This window comes from Pezoporus flaviventris, unplaced genomic scaffold (assembly GCF_033815535.1).
Source record: "Pezoporus flaviventris isolate CSIRO_AGI_PZ_B2104156 unplaced genomic scaffold, CSIRO_AGI_Pfla_v1 ptg000029l, whole genome shotgun sequence".
Taxonomy (NCBI): domain Eukaryota; kingdom Metazoa; phylum Chordata; class Aves; order Psittaciformes; family Psittacidae; genus Pezoporus; species Pezoporus flaviventris.
Window position 1 is genome coordinate 12,122,949 of NW_026892577.1, and position 18,713 is coordinate 12,141,661.

Sequence of the window (18,713 nt, forward strand, 5' to 3'; positions counted from 1 at the left end):
ATGATAATGCAGCAGACCACTATGTAGTTGCATATTGATCAGCACAACAGTATTATGTCCTTGTAGTGGAAAAGGGACAAGTTTTATTTTATTGTTTAACAGGTTGTGAAAGCTATTCAGAAGAATCCAGTAAAACTATGAAATCAAACTCATGCAGCTCATCGAACACTTAGCTAAAGTTACATGTAAATTTCAAAAGCAGAAATATCTACTGCAAGCACAGTATTTGAAAGTTAAATTTAAGTACATTTTTCATTCCAAGACTTTTGTGCAACATAGAACTGGCCCTTTTATTTATGTTCATATTTTAAATAAATCATTGAATCATAGAATAGTTAGGGTTGGAAAGGAACTTAAGGCCATCTAGTTCCAACCCCCCTGCCATCAGCAGGGACACCTTACGCTAAATCATATCACCCAAGGCCTCATCCAATCTGGTCTTGAACACTGCCAGGGCTGGAGCATTCACAACCTCCCTGGGCAACCCATTCCAGTGCCTCACCACCCTAACAGGAAAGAATTTCCTTCTTATATCCAGTCTAAACTTCCCCTGTTTAAGTTTTAACCCATTACCCCTTGTTCTATCATTACAGTCTCTAATGAAGAGTCCCTCCCCAGCATCCCTATAGGCCCCCTTCAGATACTGAATGTAACCATGCTTGCTTCTTTGGTACACAAAGGATAAATATTTGTTATTTCGATAATGGCATTACTCAAGACCACACCTACATTAAGTAATTACATAGTTCTCTAGCAACAATAAAAAAATCAGGAACAAAATACGGAAAGTAAACAGGACCGTTCAAATACCTGAGCTACACAAGTTGCAAGACTGCTAATGAAAAACAGCTACTTATGTGGGAGTATGGCTTGTTGAACAGAAAAATCACACAGCGGTGTTTCAGGACAGCAGACACCACATCACAAACCACAGTGGGATTTGGCCACATGTACTTGGTGAGATCATCTCAACATTTAAATTTTGCTCATCTAAGATACTGGATTGTTCCTAGTGAGTGAAAGCCACAGATTCCTGACAGAACAGCTCAAGCTCCCTCAGAAATATGGTAAAATTAAAATCAAAGGCACAAGCTTTAGAAAGCTACAGGAGACCTTGAAACATCATTAGGAAGAGCAAACAGTTCTCAGAAGCAGCCCAAGTAGAACTGGGAGGAAGAAATTCAGCGAGGATTGGGCATGACTAGGAAAGAACACAAAAAGGGAGAGACCCTTTGACCATCAATTTGTATTTACACCCTTCTCTCCAGCACTGAGCCACCACATCTACAATTCATATCTTCTGTATGGGAGTAAAACTGGTTGCTTCTAGTAACCAGTCACTTCTGATGTGTGTAATAAGAAGCAGAGAAACCTCCTGGTGAATATGTAGTGGCTGTTCTCCATCAGAACACAACGCCTCTGCCTGCAACCAGCTGGGCTTCCTTGAGTCAATTAATTACTTGCTTCTCACCTTCATAGTTAGAGTCATACCGCCACTTTTCTGAAATCACTGGCAATGAGCAGTCAGTAGCACTTGTGTTTTAATTTATGAAGAGCACAGCCTAAATCTGTGATGGGTGAGCACACCTTGCTTGCACTCAGGTGCTCACCTTAGGGGTTAGGCAGAAACTAAGAACAAAGTTATCCTTTGCTATGGGACAGTTACTGTCTGTGTAATGGCCCTTCATGACCGCAGGTGCCCATCCGCAGCTGCTAGCTATAAAGACCTATAAAAGACAAAGTGGGAATATATAAAAATTAATCTGGATGTAGTCTAACTAAAAAACTGCAATTGTGGTATGCATCTTCTCTAGTGCCTTCCCTCACCCTCCCAGTGAGGCTATTGCAGGGGCCCCAGGGTTTTAAAATTTCTTACTTATTTCCATTTAGCTTTTGTGGTTCATATTTGTAATTACTTCAAACAAAGCAGTGGTTTGCATTCTCACTATGCTTCACCAGTTTTGCCCAACAGGGTTATTTCTGTAGCCTGTTTAAAAACTGTGTTATAAAAGCAGGATTTTAAAAGCGGTTTTATGCACTAATCTCTGAGGCTGGTTTCTGCCTCTCTCCAGGAGCTAAATTGAATGTATTTTATTATGTAAAAAGAAGCTTAATTTTAAATGCTAAAATAAACAGCCAACACTTTTCCCACATTCCTAGATTATAATAGTAATGTCCTATTTACAGAGAAGGTATTAAAGAAGACGGAACTGTTTTCTAAGGTGAGGTATTAAGAAATGGTATGCTTTAAGGTAAAAAAGTGTTGTTTTCTTCCAGTAAGAGACTAATGCCCGTTATAAAATCTGTGCTGTGAAATGCATATGTGCAAATGTTTCCTAATATGTTATTTGATGGGCAGTAATCATCAGTAACCTTGAAACTAATACAGTATTTTCCTGCAATGTCATCTCTACTATAATTGATGATGTTCTTTTAAAACATTCTCACTGTTTTAATTCCATTTAGGTCAATGCAAATTTCCAAAGCTGAAGGAAAAGGTGAAATTCTACCTCCAACTATACAAAAAATAATAAAAGGGTACAACAAGTATCTACGTCCATTTTTTGATAGTAAGTAGAAAAGCTGTTTCCATAAGACTGAGCCTCAATGTAATGCAGTGTCTGAAATTTAGCGATGAGAGCAAATGTTCTTTTTTGCTGTACTTTTTTCCTCCGGTGTTTGACAGAGGCTGATCTGATTGTACATGACGTACTATGATAAAATAAGATGTAACATAATAGCTTTTGTGGCCCAAGGTGAAATATATATATTCCAGGCATTCACAAACAAAACTTCCAAGTCAAGTTAAGGACTTGACTGTCGATGTTAATGTGTCCTCTGTGAAATAAGCTGTCATGCCTTGACTATTTAAAAGCACAATTTCCTCTAATTTCCTAAATAATAACTGTAAAAAGTTTTGATTAAGGATGAGAAAGCTTTATATATCAAAATATTTATAAAAGCACGGGCAAATCTTGTTACTTTATCAAGGATTAAGTGCATCTACTGTAAGAATGCAAGAGAATTATTCCATAAATGCTTCTTGCCTTGGGTCTTAAAGGTCACTGAATTGTTTCACTGCAGAACTGTAAGGAAAAATAAAACAAAAATTTGAGTTTCTTGCATTAGAAATTCATGGTCACCAGGTTGGAAGACCCCCATAGTCCACTGCATGAAGGCAGATTTTACTGCCCTGCAGTACAGTGAATGTTAGGCACCTGAAATCTCAGAGACAGACACCTTCCTTGCTTGAATCAGGCTATTCCGTGTATCAGAAATACTGAGGAGTTGTGAGGTTGGGTGACGATATCTGCCTAGAGTAACTGCAGAACTCTGAAAAAGAAAATACTCTGCATGCTGAAAAGATGCTCAACACCACATCTGTCAGAAAATTAATTTGCACAGTGAATGGTACACAATAGTTCTTAAGTTAAATATTCAGAATCATTAAAGGTTTCAAATGACTTTGGTATGCCTTCATGTCCTTCTTAATGGTTGGCTAAAGTGTTTCTCAGACCATACTGTTACCTCTTGCCATCCAAATACTTGGTGAGAGTATCAGCCTGTTCAATAAGGGTGCTCCACATCATGTGCAATTTCTAAATCCATTTCATAAAAATAATAAGATAAATCTGCATTTTAGGTTTAGGAGAAAGGGAAACCTATTTAATCTGTTTGGTATGATTATGTTTGTCTCAGCTGCTGATAAAAACTGCTATAAAGTATTTACATAGTCTAAGGTTTTCTACAAAATAGAAGTAATGCTAATAAGCTAACACCTTTGCATTGGAGGTGATGCATAATGGAAAATAATTATATGATCAGTGGCCATTAATATATTTTGTTCATTGCTTAAGGCTAGTACTAGCGATACTTTGGCACTGCCATGATGGATGTAGTTTGGTGGACACAAACAGAACGTAATTTCAAAATCCTATGATAGTATTCAAGACCAGCAGTAAAGCACTTTTGAGTTACAAATCTCCCTTTCCTAATGTGAGCTTTTTTTTTTCTCAGCTGTAATAATGCAGCAGAGCTGTAGCTGATTTTCTGCCTGTGAATTTTGTTTGGAGGGATGCTAAGGACTTTCTGCATTTGCTTACAAATCCCAGAGGAGCTCAAGTGCAGATCTTCTGTCGTATGCAGAGACAGTCTAGCATTTCCAGACAGTACCACTGTTGCTGCATATGCTCGCTACAGCTGAGGCGTCCAAACACTGTGTGTCAGGATCTATATTAGCCCTACTACTGAAGGAATGGGATAAGAATCTGAAAAATGCATTTTATTGATGCTGTCAGGGTTGGTAAAGAGAATTTACAAAGAGAAATTACTTTTTAATGGAATAATTTAGGTTAGGATGATCTAGGAAGTATTTATCCTAACTATTCTACGATTCTATGATTCTATGATTTTTGGATCTGTAGCTTTTGGCAAGACCTTTTGGGACCGTTTTCCATGTAAGAGAGACATTAATGCTTGGGGAGTGGTGTCTTTGCAGCCCTGACCCCTCTCTGTTGCTGACGAAGTGGGCTGCAGCTTGGATGAGATGTAGGTCCAGGAAAAGCTATTCCTCTCCTCAGAAGCAGAGCTAGTAAACGACCCGAATCTTCGCTTTAGCAAATCACTGTATTATACTGATCTCTGTGACCACAGCTATCCTAGTTTTGTTCTATTCAATAATTTCCTTATTCCTATGGATATTATCTGCCTGCAGCTGGTGTACCTTGTATCTGTTCTTTGTGAGAAAGATTTCAGTATAACTGGCTTTACTCAGAATTACATCAATGGCTACAGTAATTTAGTAATTTATACCTCTTATGTGCCTTTTTATTTTTACCATCCTTTTTCCCTGAAAATCCTTACTTTCTTCGATATAATATAGCTCTGTGTCAACCCATCAGTGCTGATTTACTCTGAGAAGGAAATTTGTAAATTTGTTTTTCTAGAAACATGCACAGAAAAGGATGTATGTGCATATTAACCCCAAGATCTATATTTGCTGTCTGAAGTGCACGAAAGGATTTGCATAAAATGGGAACCTAGTATGTGTATGTCGATACATGGAACTATCTAAAAATAATATCCTAAAGTCAGCCCCCTTTTAAGTCATTTGGCTCCCCCCTTTTTTTTTTGTGCCAAAATTCCTTTGTTTTTGAAAGTATGCATATTTGCGGTCAGTTGGATATGCACTCATAAATATCTGTAAAGAAATTTGTCATAAAACTAGTTGGTATTATTTGTTGGCATCTAAAATGCTTTGAGCTTAATGTTAGCTAGCCATAATGGAACACTGATTTATATCAAGTGTGAGCGGGCCAGAGGTTAGCTTGAATGTAGAGTAACATAATTCAAAGTCACCTCAAAGTTGTTTGTCCTTGAAATTTTTCTTCAGGCAGGAAATGTGGATTTTTGAAGGATGCTTGCTGCCAAGATACAATCATACTCTTAAAAAAAATCAGTGACACCGAACTTAATATTTAGCAAAATGTTGGATTTTGTTAGTCCTGAAAAGAAAGCGTTAAGTATAAACAAATGATCATAAAATAGGGTTCCCTTTTTCCTAAAGCCAGGAGGAACACAAATATTTACCAGTCAAGGAAATCATAAATTTAGTTTAATAAGCCCTCCATTTGCTTATTTGTCCATGCTTGGTCCTTATGCTGGGACTGGTGGATGACTGGCAATTACCTAAGAGGGTACAACTCAGCTAGTGTCATTAACAAGGACATTATATTTTTCCCTTGAATCCAGTAGCTGTATAACAACTCAGAAATTGGCTTCTCCCCTTACATTGATGGGAACTCAGTGGCAAACAATGATAGGACAAGGGGTAATGGGTACAAACTGGAACACAAGAGGTTCCACTTAAACTTGAGAAGAAACTTCTTCTCAGTGAGGGTGACGGAACACTGGAACAGGCTGCCCAGGGAGGTTGTGGAGTCTCCTTCCCTGGAGACATTCAAAACTCGCCTGGACGCATTCCTGTGTAACATTATCTAGGTGTTCCTGCTCCGGCAGGGGGATTGGACTAGATGATCTTTCGAGGTCCCTTCCAATCTCTAACATACTGTGATACTGTGATACTGTGTGTGAACTAATAGATTTCTAGATTTTAAGCTTGGATTAATCTTGCCTTAAGTCATCTCCTCCCCTCAGGCCACCCCTCCAGACCCTTGTTGCTTAAAGGCTGCCATTTACGCCCAATACAGAATGTCATTCCCGTCTCTAGGCACCTAAAATAGGTGCTTAAAATTAGATCAGTTGAAAGCAGTATTAGTATGTCAAAGTTTGCAGACAAGTAAAATATAGTGAGTGTTTTTTGTTTGGTGGGTGGCACATACCAATTACCAAATGATGGTGTTACTTTTACACGATGTACAGAGAAATCCAAGCTGAAATGGTTACTTGCCTCTGCCCTCATCCAAATACTATTATTAAGAACGTTCTTTTTCCTTAACTATAGCATTTTTATATTCCTCTTTTGCTTGATGAACCAGCTCAGTATTTATAAACTGAACAGATAAAACCAGGCAGTTCCATTAATGAATAAAAAAAATTACCTATTCTAGAATGATTTTAACCATTATTTGTACTGGAATATGAAATACTTCTGTAGTAGTGTTAGTAGATAGTACCCCTTATCGTAATAATATCCATCTTTGACTTTAAGTAGATGTGAAAGTCTTCTAAAGAAAAGCTGAGATAAGGGATTTAAAAATGTATAGTTATTTCCCTTAAATGTGTTACATAACCCTGAAACTTTATCTCAGTAATACGAGCTGATTTCAACACCAGGTTTTCTGCTGAAACTGTGTAGGCCAATTTTGTAACGTTAAGTGCTGTGCCAAACCTCTCTGAATTAATGAGCAATTCCTGCTGACTTCAGTGAGCCTTGGATCAGGCACATGGAGGTGGTAAGGGATGCATTAAATCTTGTAAATAATTTTACACAAATAGATTTTGTTCTGTGATTGAATGTGATAATTTAAGTGTTCTCATTAAAAAGTGAGAGACTAGGAAAAGGTCACAGCTAAGTATATTTGAATATGGAAGCTGCTTTCAAGTGGTATAGAAAAGTGTCATGCTCAAATCAGTTATTCTAAACTATATTTAAAAGTTTATTTTCCTTAGCCTTGTAATGAGTAATACATTTCATGGTCTTAAGGTTTTAATTCAAGAAAGCAAATTAAATTTGAGTCCAACCTTCTATGTAAGACCAGTCATCGGGTTTTTTTTTCCTCAAATGTTGTTTATATTAGGTTTTATGAGTTTAATTAGATGAAGGCATTTTAGTCCTCAGATTTTTACAGTATACCCCCAAAAGAGACCAGGAGATTTCAGAATATCAGCTGTGTTTAAGACCCTTTGATTTAGTGAGACAACCTCACAGAGTACATGAAACACCGAATGATCATAATCTAAAGACTATTTTATATACCAATTTGCCTTCAGAGAAAGGCAAAAAGCCCAGAATGTGTCCAGCCAGTTGTATATTTGGGAAAAATATCTTTTGAATCCCTACTGAATCCTTAAAATTGTGACTTAATAAATCAGTGATGGTGCAAAACTATAAACTTCAGCATACAGATGTTAATGTATATTTTCCTTACTTTCCCATGGAGATAAGAGACACTCTGAGACAATCATTGCCACCAAACCCAGCTTCCTGCATGTAGGTTTGTGTTTATTTTTCTTCCCTGCCCCTAAATGCTGAGTTCTAGAGACTCTAAATGATGAACAGTGATTAAGTTCAGTTAGACAAAGATCAATTTATTTGAAGTTTTATGTTGCCTATGGCTTCCATAAACTGGGATCTTGCTTTGCTTAGTCAAAGAATGTGTACAACTTACCCACTGGATAGTGTTTCTGTGCACTTCCTGACACTGGGCAAGTCACCTCTCCATCTTCTTGAGGAGCTGAGTAAATGCTGTTCCTTAATTTCCATGTTACAAGCTTTGATACTAAGCTTCCAGAGGTTTTTGTCTTCTCTCTCTGAAATATTTCTCTCTCTCTCAATTGAACTCTGTCTGCTGTTTGCACATTTTTTTAAACTCAAATGTGGAAAACAAATCATGTCACAGTAATCTCATAACAGACTTGCCAGTACAGTCTAGATTGCAAGATAACTTAATTCTATGTATTGCTCCCCATTGCAGTAGTGCTTCTGCCAAAGCATAATGCGGAAAGACCATGTTGAAATGATTATCTGTGACAACCTCTAAATCCTTCTCAAAGGCACTGCTTGCCAGGATAGTTTCCTATCCTGTACATATTGTCTGCATTATTTGTCCCCACATTACTTGCTGGCATTTGGCTGTATTAAAGTGGGTATTTTTGACAAATGATTTAACAAGCTGTTATTACATTCCCTACCAATTTTTGTCTTATTCACCAACTGTACCAATGAAACTACATCACTGACTAAAGATCACTGATGTGAACAAATAAGATCGAAGCTGATTCCTGCTAGAAATGGATCTATCTTCTGATGTCTTCGCATCAAAAATTACAGTTGAGATCTGTCAAAAGGCCTGTCTTAATCTGTCCAGTCTCTTCATGTAACATGTACTTGTCAAGAAAGATGTCTTGTGGTGGGACGTTAATGCACCAGAAAAATCCAAGCTTAATTTACCACTTCATCTAAAAGTCCCATAATGCTCTAAACCAAAGCAAATCTGTCAGTGAGGCAGAAAACCCCCAGTTTTTAGTGAACCTACAATAAATTATTCTGGTCATACTTTTCCTTCTAAGTTAGAGTTGCATAGTATTTATCCAATATTGTGCAAGGGTAAGGTGTTCTTCCAAAAAGCCATCCCTTTTGAGATATTTCCAAATATCAGAATCATCTTAAGTTTTCTTAAACTAAATGAAAGTGCTGTTGCTAATAGCTCAGCACTGGCAGTTCACAATAGTGCAGACTGATTTAAGTAGTTGGTCTTCAAAGTTACAAATACCAATGTGACACAGTGGTGGTTTTCCTTTTTTGGTGCAAAGATTAACAGACTGTGATCATTGCAGTGAACCAGACTTAATTTTTAGGTGTGCTGTCTGCCACTCTTCTGGCTAATTTCCCATATGGGGTTACTGTGAATATCTGTAAAGTGCATGAAGTAACAGGCTTTGTACATAAATTTCAGTAAAAGTTAAAATATATGTTAATTGAATTGTACACCCATTGCTGCAACAAGGCACACCCTTTGGTGGATATTTGCCATGGTTTGAAGATTCTCTTAACTAATGCAGGACGGACTTAAGTTCAGTTTTCTTCTGAAGATCGGTCAATTTCTTCTGAAGCTGTCATTATACATAAAATTCCTGCCAAACATATGGAAATGTAGGAATTGACTGCCCCATCTGGTCTGCTGCCCTGTTTTTGACACTGTCAACAGACCTTTCAGAGGAAGTTCAGGGAAAACCCTGGTGAATAATTGTGGGGAGACTCATTCTGTTACTAATAATCTGCTTATTTAGTAAGGAGCCATAAACTGTGTTTAGCCTCACACACACACAAAAATAGCATTTACCTATTAATAGTTTTCTGGTTTAATTAACAGTTAAAGCAAAGCTATTCTCAACAGCTTATATTGTGTTATTAAAGAACCCTTCCACGATTTCCGCCCCCCTGCACAATTCCTCTCTGGCATGTTGCTGTATCTGAAGGGATGTAATTTGCTGCCGAGTTTTCCCGAGTGCTTGGCTCAACAGGCTGGCTGCACAGCACAAGCTCCTGGGTTATGAAGACTGTCATGGTTAGCAGAGCTGGGTGGTTTTGTCCTGACTACAGTACCAATCTTTAGCACTTGAACTGCAAGGCAGGTCTGTGCTAGGACAACCAGTCTAAAGTACCTCTGAACCTGAGGTAGATGTCCTTTGGTAGTTGGGAGTCACCTACACTACATTTCAGTTGTGGTACTCAATAGTATTTTGAAAAATACCATAACAGGAAAGAAGGAAAAAAGCGATGCACAAAGTCCTGTGTCTGTGATTCCAGAAAAATGAAACCTAATTTAATTTCAGTAGTCATTCTGGAAAGTCGGCTTTTCCTCTCAGATGTATAACAATAGCACTGATGGTACTAAATGTTGCTAATGAGCATTTCCCCTAATCTGTATCACTTTGACTAGCAAGGATTAAGTATTCCTATCAATAAAATATAATAGGAAAGAGTCTGATTGTTCCCAGTCAGAATTCCCACGTCACCAGCTGAACACTGCACTGTTAACTCCCAAGGGTGGTCCATTATTAAATATATGCCTTGCATGATGAGGTTGCCCCGATTCTTGTGTGACTGTTGGTAATGAGATACTCTCGTACAGTGATACATGGGAATCTGCAAGAAGGCTTGGAAAAAAGTCCCAAACAGCAAAACCCCCAGAAAATGGGTTATAAATCAGACTTATTTTTAAATTTAAGAATTTTTATGCATCTGATGTTTCTTTTGAGCTGGCAGTAATGCTGGCAGTATTTCACTTGTAGTAATGCTATAGTACAATGGTAAGCACAAGTATCAATTAATTCTGCTGCTGTTGCATGCTAGGAAGTCGGGCGGAGTTTCCTAGAGGGTCAAGTTTGTAAACTTTGAAGAACAAATATAAATGTATTCTTGGGATATCAAAACCTGAAAAGAATGGCAAGAACAGAACAATCTGTCAATGGTCTGAGAACTTTAAAGTCGTACAATCTTGTTCTTAAATTAACTTCCAAAGCCTTCTTCCAATAGATGAGCAATTTTTTCCAGTTCCAATATACAGTTTATAGTGTATAATGAACACATTGATCACCATCAGGGAATGCTGCAAGCCCACAGTCCTGCTTTAGGCTGGAGTTTTATACTTGAAGTTTCAACTGAGTCCAGAAAAAAGCATTTATAGATTGTTTCAGAAGTGCCAGATGTTTAACAGCGCTGACACATGCATTACAATTTGAAATTATTTTGGAAAAAGTAAACATATCAATACATTTACACCACTTAGAATGACACATTTTTTGTTAGTGTAAGTCAGTGGGGTAAAGCTGGACCCTGTCTTCCTCTAAATGCCATTTGGGGACATGTATACCTAATGCATTGCAAGGAGCCAAGAGAGTGTTTCAGCAGCATGCCTGCAACATACTGGCACAATCACCAACCTAGATCTTATCTAAAATATCTGATTTCTCAGTACTGCATTCTCTGCTTCTCAATTACTTGGAAAGATGCACTTATTTAATATGAATTTCCTTGTACATGTGCTTGGTTAATTATTCTGCACATATTCAACCAGGAATAATGTCATGTTCCCATGAAAGCTCTGCATAATTTCTGCATTTTAAAATACACAGCTGATGATCTTCCTTCTGACACTAAAATGTATTCACAAGGAAACAAGAATCTGAGCATACTAACATTACAATGGCAACTACCTAGGTAAGGTATTTAATCACAGTGAATAAACCTTCAGCTGATCTTAAAAGGGGAATAAAATTACTAATTTCCCTTTATAAATGCAAGTATTGAAATCACAAGTTAATTGCTAGTGGTCAAAAGCAGGAAGTTAAAATACAGTGACACAATATAGACAATATATTCTTAAACAGCCAGTAAATAAAGTCACTCAGCTATCCCATCTGGATGTTAATCATGCGACATTGCCAGGTGCAACCCCTTAGTTCACTAACATCTGATGCACCAGATGTTGCAGCTGGAAGGATTCTTTCCACTGCTCTGCATCTCGGAGCAGAAGGGTGTGATGTTCCTTGGGGATTGTACCTTCTACACCTTGTTGTGCAGCGTTTTCTCCAGCATCTTATTTCTGAAAAAAAAGTAAATCATACAAACCAGGAAGTATTTAGGAAATAAAGTATGTTTATTAAAGCCAAGATACTGTTAGTCTAGAAGTATTGTATTTTGCTTATGAAATTGTTAAAAACCTGTCATAGTCTAAGTTTGAGGATTATTTCCTTTAAAAAATTTCCCTTGAGCATTTAGAGAAAATGGATCATGTTGTGGGAGATTTTCTAACCAGTTCTCCTGAACACTGAGTATTAAAAAACCTTGTGCTAGATTCTGACTTTCTCTTTTTTGCAGATGGTCCCGTGTCAGTTGGAATGAGTCTGGATATTGCAAGCATTGATACGATATCAGAAATAAATATGGTATTGTAGCTTTTGCAATCTGTTTCGTTTTGCTTGTTGATTTGTTTACAGCTGCTGACAATGTGACTTTGAGTTGCCTTGTGCAGTTAATGTGTGTCAGGAGATGGAATTTTATTTTTCACTACAGATAGTGGTTATAGCACTAAAATAAGTAGAGAAATGCAGGTGTAAATCACAGCTCTCACATACAAACAGAAATTTGCTACTGAGTATTATTTGTCATGAAAGGAATATAGAACAGTCTTTATTTTCCAGATGGAATGTCTGAATCTTTCTGCATTTCAGAAAGTTATATATTCATGTGACTTTGAAGCCACTCCCTTTCCTTGTGATTAAACACAGCTGAATGAGTATTGCTTTTCTCTTACTTTTACTCTCTCATGTGAATTTATTCCAGCTGTGTTTCATTAAATTTGTGTAATTTATTTTTGAACAAACTATGAAATGGAGTTTTCTAATTAAAGATACTCTCCATTGGTAATAGAAATAAAAGGCAAAAATCATTAATCAGATAGTCAATATTAGAAAATATTTGTGTGCTTTTGTGTCTATAGAAGTGTGTGCGTATATAAATATTAAAAAAAATTATATATTAAAAAATTAAATATATAAAAAAATTGTGTTTATATATACATAGAAATATCTCACCGTTTCATTACCCAGGTTTCCACAGAAATTGAACGTTAGAATCCCTCTGTACTTGGTGTTAGATAGTATTTAGAAAGGGGAAAGTAAGGTCACTACCTAAGATGAAGTTATCATCCTGATAAAAGCACATCAGAAAATCAAAATTTCATTAAAGGAGTGCTAAGAAATAACGTGATTTTACTATAAGACTTCAAAACATATTTGAATTAAAGGTGAATTCAGCTGAGAGCTATATTCAAGGTCTTTGTAAATTTGGTACAGTTTCCCTTGTGATGCTGAAAGGATAAATTGTGCTAAAAGCTTATTCACTGCTTATTCCACTAATTTCTTTTGTCCTTTTGTCTATCTGAATTTATGCAACTTTCTCCAAAGTTTTCTTAGAAAATGCATTATTTAGTAGTTTATGTGAACAAAATGATGTTTGCAGCCACCTACATAAATCATTCTAAGATTTAACGATTTACAGAGACAGATTATCTGCTTACAAAACTCTGATGACTTCAGTTGATTTATAGGCATGGATTTAGGCTAGCAGCTTTTACTGTAAAATTCCAATAGCTGTAAGAACAAAGTGTACTCAAGATAATATTCTGTAATGATGTCAGCCTCACATCAAGTGCTGGAAAATTTGGCAGTGCAAGAGCCAGTACAGCTGCTTTCATAGTGCCAGCATTTAAGAACAGAACATGGGAGTCACAGGCTATTTGTGCCCAGCAACTGTTTCCATATACTTTTGTAAAACAGAATATAATACAGGCTTGCTCTGTGTGATAATTTTGTTTTTTCTCTTTCAGGACTACACAGCTACCATATTTCTAAGGCAGCGATGGACTGATGAGAGACTTTGTTTCGATGGTAATAAAAGTTTAAGCTTAGATGGTCGGCTGGTGGAAATGCTTTGGGTACCAGATACCTTCATAGTTGATTCAAAAAAGTCTTTTCTTCATGATATCACTGTTGAGAATCGTCTTATAAGAATATACCCTAATGGAACAGTCTTGTATGCTCTACGGTATGTATATGCTGCATGCCAGCCTTCGTATTTGATGTGTACTTATATTTTAAACTTTACAAATTAGCGTAAGTTTATGCTTAAGAAACTTACCTATTTGTAAAAGTAGAATACACATGATCTTCTAGTTTTAAAAATATGCAGTGCTATTGACCCATATGATTAAACTTCTAAATTGAACAGTGGGTTTCATTTTCTTCTCTAAATAGACCCTTTTACTTTCATGCCAAATGCGAGAATTGCATTTTGCCATTCCAGTTGTTTTTCAATGAAATCATCAAAGAGGAAAGCAAGCTGTGATGGTTGATTTGCATTATTTATTGCACATTATCATTTATAATGATTTTGATAAGTATAACAAAACTGTAAAATATGTTGCAAAATATCAGTAAAGGAAAATACACAGTGTGAGAAAGGAACAAGGGGTGGCCTTTTTAGATTGCCATGAAATTCAGCTGTTCTGAAGTGGTTTCTTGTTTGGGATGCTATTACCAGTAAATACTAGATTTTTTCCTCCTCGCAATAGATAATTGAATGAACATATTAGTTTAATAGGGATACATGGCTTATTTTTATTTTCACTGATGAATAGTTTTATCCCATTAATAATTAGCAATACTCTTTTTTTTCAAGGATCACCACAACTGTTGCATGCAGCATGGATCTGACCAAGTATCCGATGGATAAGCAGACGTGTACTTTGCAACTGGAAAGCTGTAAGACACTTAATCCTTATTATTTTTATACAGTTAGAAAAAGATCTGTGATCTTCTTCAAGGACTGCTAGATTTTATTATCAAAGAGGCTGGATTTTTTGAAGAAGCCAAGGCACAGTATGTAACCAGCTCCTATTGAATTGTAGTAGTATCTGAATAAAAAGATAAATGCAGGAGGCATTGCTGAAGATAGCATAGGTGTACTGAAATGCTGCCATGCTATTAATGATTAAACAAAATATCAGGAGATTATTTTGGGTTTGGTTTTGTTGCACAACCTGCAGTTATTCTGTTGGTCTTCAGGGGGAGTTCTGAGAGCAGACATTTTCCAGCACAGCCAAGAAAATACATTTTTCTTCTCTTTCGGCTAGTATGCATATCCCCCCCCCCCCCCCCCCCCCCCCGAGGTACAATTCCTTTAGGAGAGAATGATATTAGAATAAGGCTTATTTGTAAGGCATAGAGTTCATGTTTAATTAATTTACTGTTTTCATATTGAAAAAAGGTAATTTCATAGACAGTTCTGTTTTGAGATTGATATATACAGATCGTGCTATGACTTACTTAATTGCCTCTGTGGCAGTGCCCTGGGAAAAAAAATGTCATCAGTTGATGGACCAAAACTAAATATACCTTTATAAGTTCTCATTTTAACAATCCATGTCCTTTTAATTTTCATTAAGATATGCTCGCTAATACTTTTGAGGCATGGTGACTTTGCAAATACCCAAATGTGCGTGTTTCTAATTAGCTTTTTTCTGTTAGTCATATGACAAGACTCTAGGAAAATATTATTTGCATGGGATAACGTTAAAGAATAAGCTGTTCTGTAAGATGAAAATGCATGTTCCAATATATGTCAACACATATTCAACGTCTTTTGGGAGGTTTTTCAGTACTTGCCAAGTTTTACTCTTTATAATTTCAGAAGTGTGTGTATGTATTCTTTGTCTCTTGTTGATAATGACCAATTAGAAGATTGCAAAGTTTCATTTTGGATGGAAACAAAAGGAAATAAACCCCAAAATTTTCCTCACACAGGAGTCCCTCTAGAATCAGCACTTTTATAAGGTCTGTTTAATAAGTATTGATTTGAATGAGAATTTGGATTTATCTCTAATTTCCTTTGGAATAGCATATTGGAAAATCAACATATATGGGTTTACATCAACAGCATTGCCTAGTGAGTCATTTAATATTTTCTCTGCTTCCAGAATGAAATATATGTCCCACAGGAACTTAAAATTTATTTGACAGGATTAAAAAAATAATTCCCTATATTATTGAAAATAAATGTTTTCCCGAATGATTCCATCTGCTTTTTCAACAGCACGCAAGTGTCTCTTGTCCAAGGGGAAAACATGGTAATGTCCTCACAAATGCTCTCATGACATTGGTGTTTAGTTTTGAGGAAAACAGCTAGAAGCAATAAACACAAAAGGAAAGAGTGTGCCTTTAGCTGTGGCCCTTTTTCTTCAGTGTACTGTAGTACTTTCTTTGAGATAAATCAATTTATAGATGAATCGTCTGTAGATAATCCTAAAATACCGCTTACAAATACCATTACCTGGAATTAAGAATTGTGAATGCAACGTACCTACACATCCACAGAAATACTGATGTTTATAAATAAATAGTAAAATATATAGCAAATATTTGAGCTGAAACAAAGGTTAGGCATTTTGTTAAGTGATTACCAATGTAAAGACAAGCATGGAAAGTAATGACTTTACACAATAAAGCAACCCTAGTGGCCTGTGCTATTCTACGATAACTAGTTAATAGCATTTGTTGACTTACACTTTCTATGCAGCAAAATGCATCTCAGCCAAAATGTTTGTTGTTTTTTTTCCCATTATTGCAACACTTTAGAAGGTAATACTGACGTATGTTAGGAGACAGAATTGCCACTCTGTTGGTATTACAGATGTGACATATGGGGACTTGGAGGGCTCCTGTCTCGGTGCTGACAAGGGGTTCATGCTCTCTGCCATGTGGTAGGGAGCACCACCATTCATTCATGCTGGGCTAAAGGCCTTTTTCCTCAGTTTTTCTCCACACAGCCTCCAGTCCAAATACATATTCATATTTTGGGCCCATCTCTGCAATTTAATTTCCTTTTTGAACTTCTCCTTTAGCATTTATTCAGTGAAGAGCCATGTGAAGGCACTTAACTTGTGCTTGACAATCAGGGGAAATTAAAATTAGCAACAGAAAGGTAAAAGAACTCATTTGTATTAGGCACTATGAATGTTTAATCCAAAATTTACTATTCCTGTAGTTAACCCTGTTGACATTAGCTGTTCGTACTTGTATCAGTGAAGTACAGGAATGAGACATTTTGGGCTTGAGGAATTAGTTAGAATAAAAACTCAGTGTCATATAAAGAGAATGGAGATTATTTGTAAAAGCCAAATAACACAGCTTAAGGATTTTGTCTCTATTAACTTTAAAAACATTTTATAATTAGTAAAATATTAATCCCCTGAATAAAGAGTAACTTTGCACTGTGCTGTTTAACTTTACTGACTATTGGGAAGACTCTCCCAAGAAAATCTTTCACAAATAGAGCTTTGGAATTAGTATTTTCAATTAATTTTCATAGGAAAAACCTACTATTGTTCAACTAATCAAAATAATCTGGAACAAAATTGGCTCTATTAAATCAAAGCAACCTCCATTTGGGGATATCCTTGTTATCGCCTTTCCCATCTCACACAATTTGGAAGACTGAATATCTGGTAAAATAAATATTTACTGTGGTGCTCTCTAGTTCTTTAGGCTTTATTTAAATATCTGCAGTTCATTTATACTAAGGGAAAGTAAAACGAATCCATGCCTGAAATCATGCATAAAAACTGTTTCTATGAACCTTTTTGTTTTGATTGAGGACAATGCAATCATTTGTTTGTAGGAAATGTTACTTTTATTTTTTGTCTCCCAAATCTGAGAGATTTCCCAGCATGTGGTTTTAGGGAATTGAAAACTCAGCTTGGATACGCATACTTTTGGCTTAGTCTTTTGACACAACAGTATTTTAACTTTAATTGCTATATATATATATATATATATATATATATATATATATGATAAGGTGAACAGAGGTTCCTGGTCATGATACCTTTTCAGAAAACTGCCAGTGATAGTGAAAACAATATATGCATTTAAAGAGTCATCAGGGAGAGAGCACTTCCAGTTGATATTGTCACTTTAATAGGCAACGAGCACAGTGTTTCCTTGAGATGAAATTTCTGAACTCCTGTTTTTCCTGCATTAAATGGCTGTAGGAAATCAGGTCCTTTTTTGTCATTGCAAGAAGCAAAGCCATTAACTTGAAAATATTAAACTGTCATTTTTATTTTAATGCATCTTCTTTTCTGTGATTCTAGCGTTTTGTTCCTTTTGCAGCATATACCCTTGTGCAATGTATTACATTCTTTTCTCACTGTAATTTGCTTACAATTGGCTGAAGTCTAAAAATAATCATCTGCTCATGTTTCTATCTCCTAAGCTTAGCACTTGCACAATATAAGTCTGTCAAATACAGGAATGATTGATCAAAGTAAGCTAAAGGAAAAGCTGTTCAGATGCTCCCTGTTAACATGTAAATTGCATTAACATAATCTTGAATTAATCATATACACTAGTCTGAAAATTGCCTGCCTTTTAATATAATGGGAAAAAGCCACGGAGGTATTTTAGCTATGATTGTGCTGCATATTGACAAGCGTGTGCAAAATACAGTTGCCTTCTGATAGATGATTCATGTCCCGTCTCAGCTTCTAATTACTACTTGAAGGTTAAGAGGATATCTCCTGGGGCCCCTGAAGTGTGCCACGCTGTTGAGCCTGCAGAAACGCAAGCATCTAAACCGGTGTCCTTGGGAAGCATCCAAGCTCCTAAGCTAAAATGTAGTTCCAAGTGATGACCCAAGCCCAGTTCAGAGCACAGTGCCTGCACGCAGCAGTGCTGCTGCTCTCCTCACGCCTTCATTTCTTTGGGAATGGGGACCAAATGCACTGCATCAAGAAACAGCATCCTGGGAAGCAGCAAAGAGTACACTTAATGTTTGGTTCAAATGCTGGCAGTGCTGTAATTTATGAAAGCTTTATTTCTTTAAAGCTTAAGAGCTTTTGTCTTGAGAATACCATGTGGTACTAATCTCTTTTATTAGTTTGTCATTTATACTAGAATAAAAGATACAA

General features: G+C 36.4%; 1 protein-coding gene across 3 annotated transcripts in view; it reads left to right on the plus strand.

Moving 5' to 3' along the window:
• Positions 1-18,713, plus strand: part of LOC133272204 (gamma-aminobutyric acid receptor subunit pi-like) — a 46,690-nt gene that overhangs the window by 11,308 nt on the left and 16,669 nt on the right. For 2 of the 3 annotated variants that reach the window (XM_061459059.1, XM_061459058.1), the window contains exons 3-6: positions 2,467-2,570; positions 12,065-12,132; positions 13,575-13,792; positions 14,426-14,508. In XM_061459059.1, the coding sequence (XP_061315043.1) occupies positions 2,467-2,570; positions 12,065-12,132; positions 13,575-13,792; positions 14,426-14,508 (473 nt within the window). Of the gene's footprint in view, positions 1-2,091; positions 2,223-2,466; positions 2,571-12,064; positions 12,133-13,574; positions 13,793-14,425; positions 14,509-18,713 lie in introns of those variants that run through there. The other variant, XM_061459060.1, reaches the window with a different exon arrangement.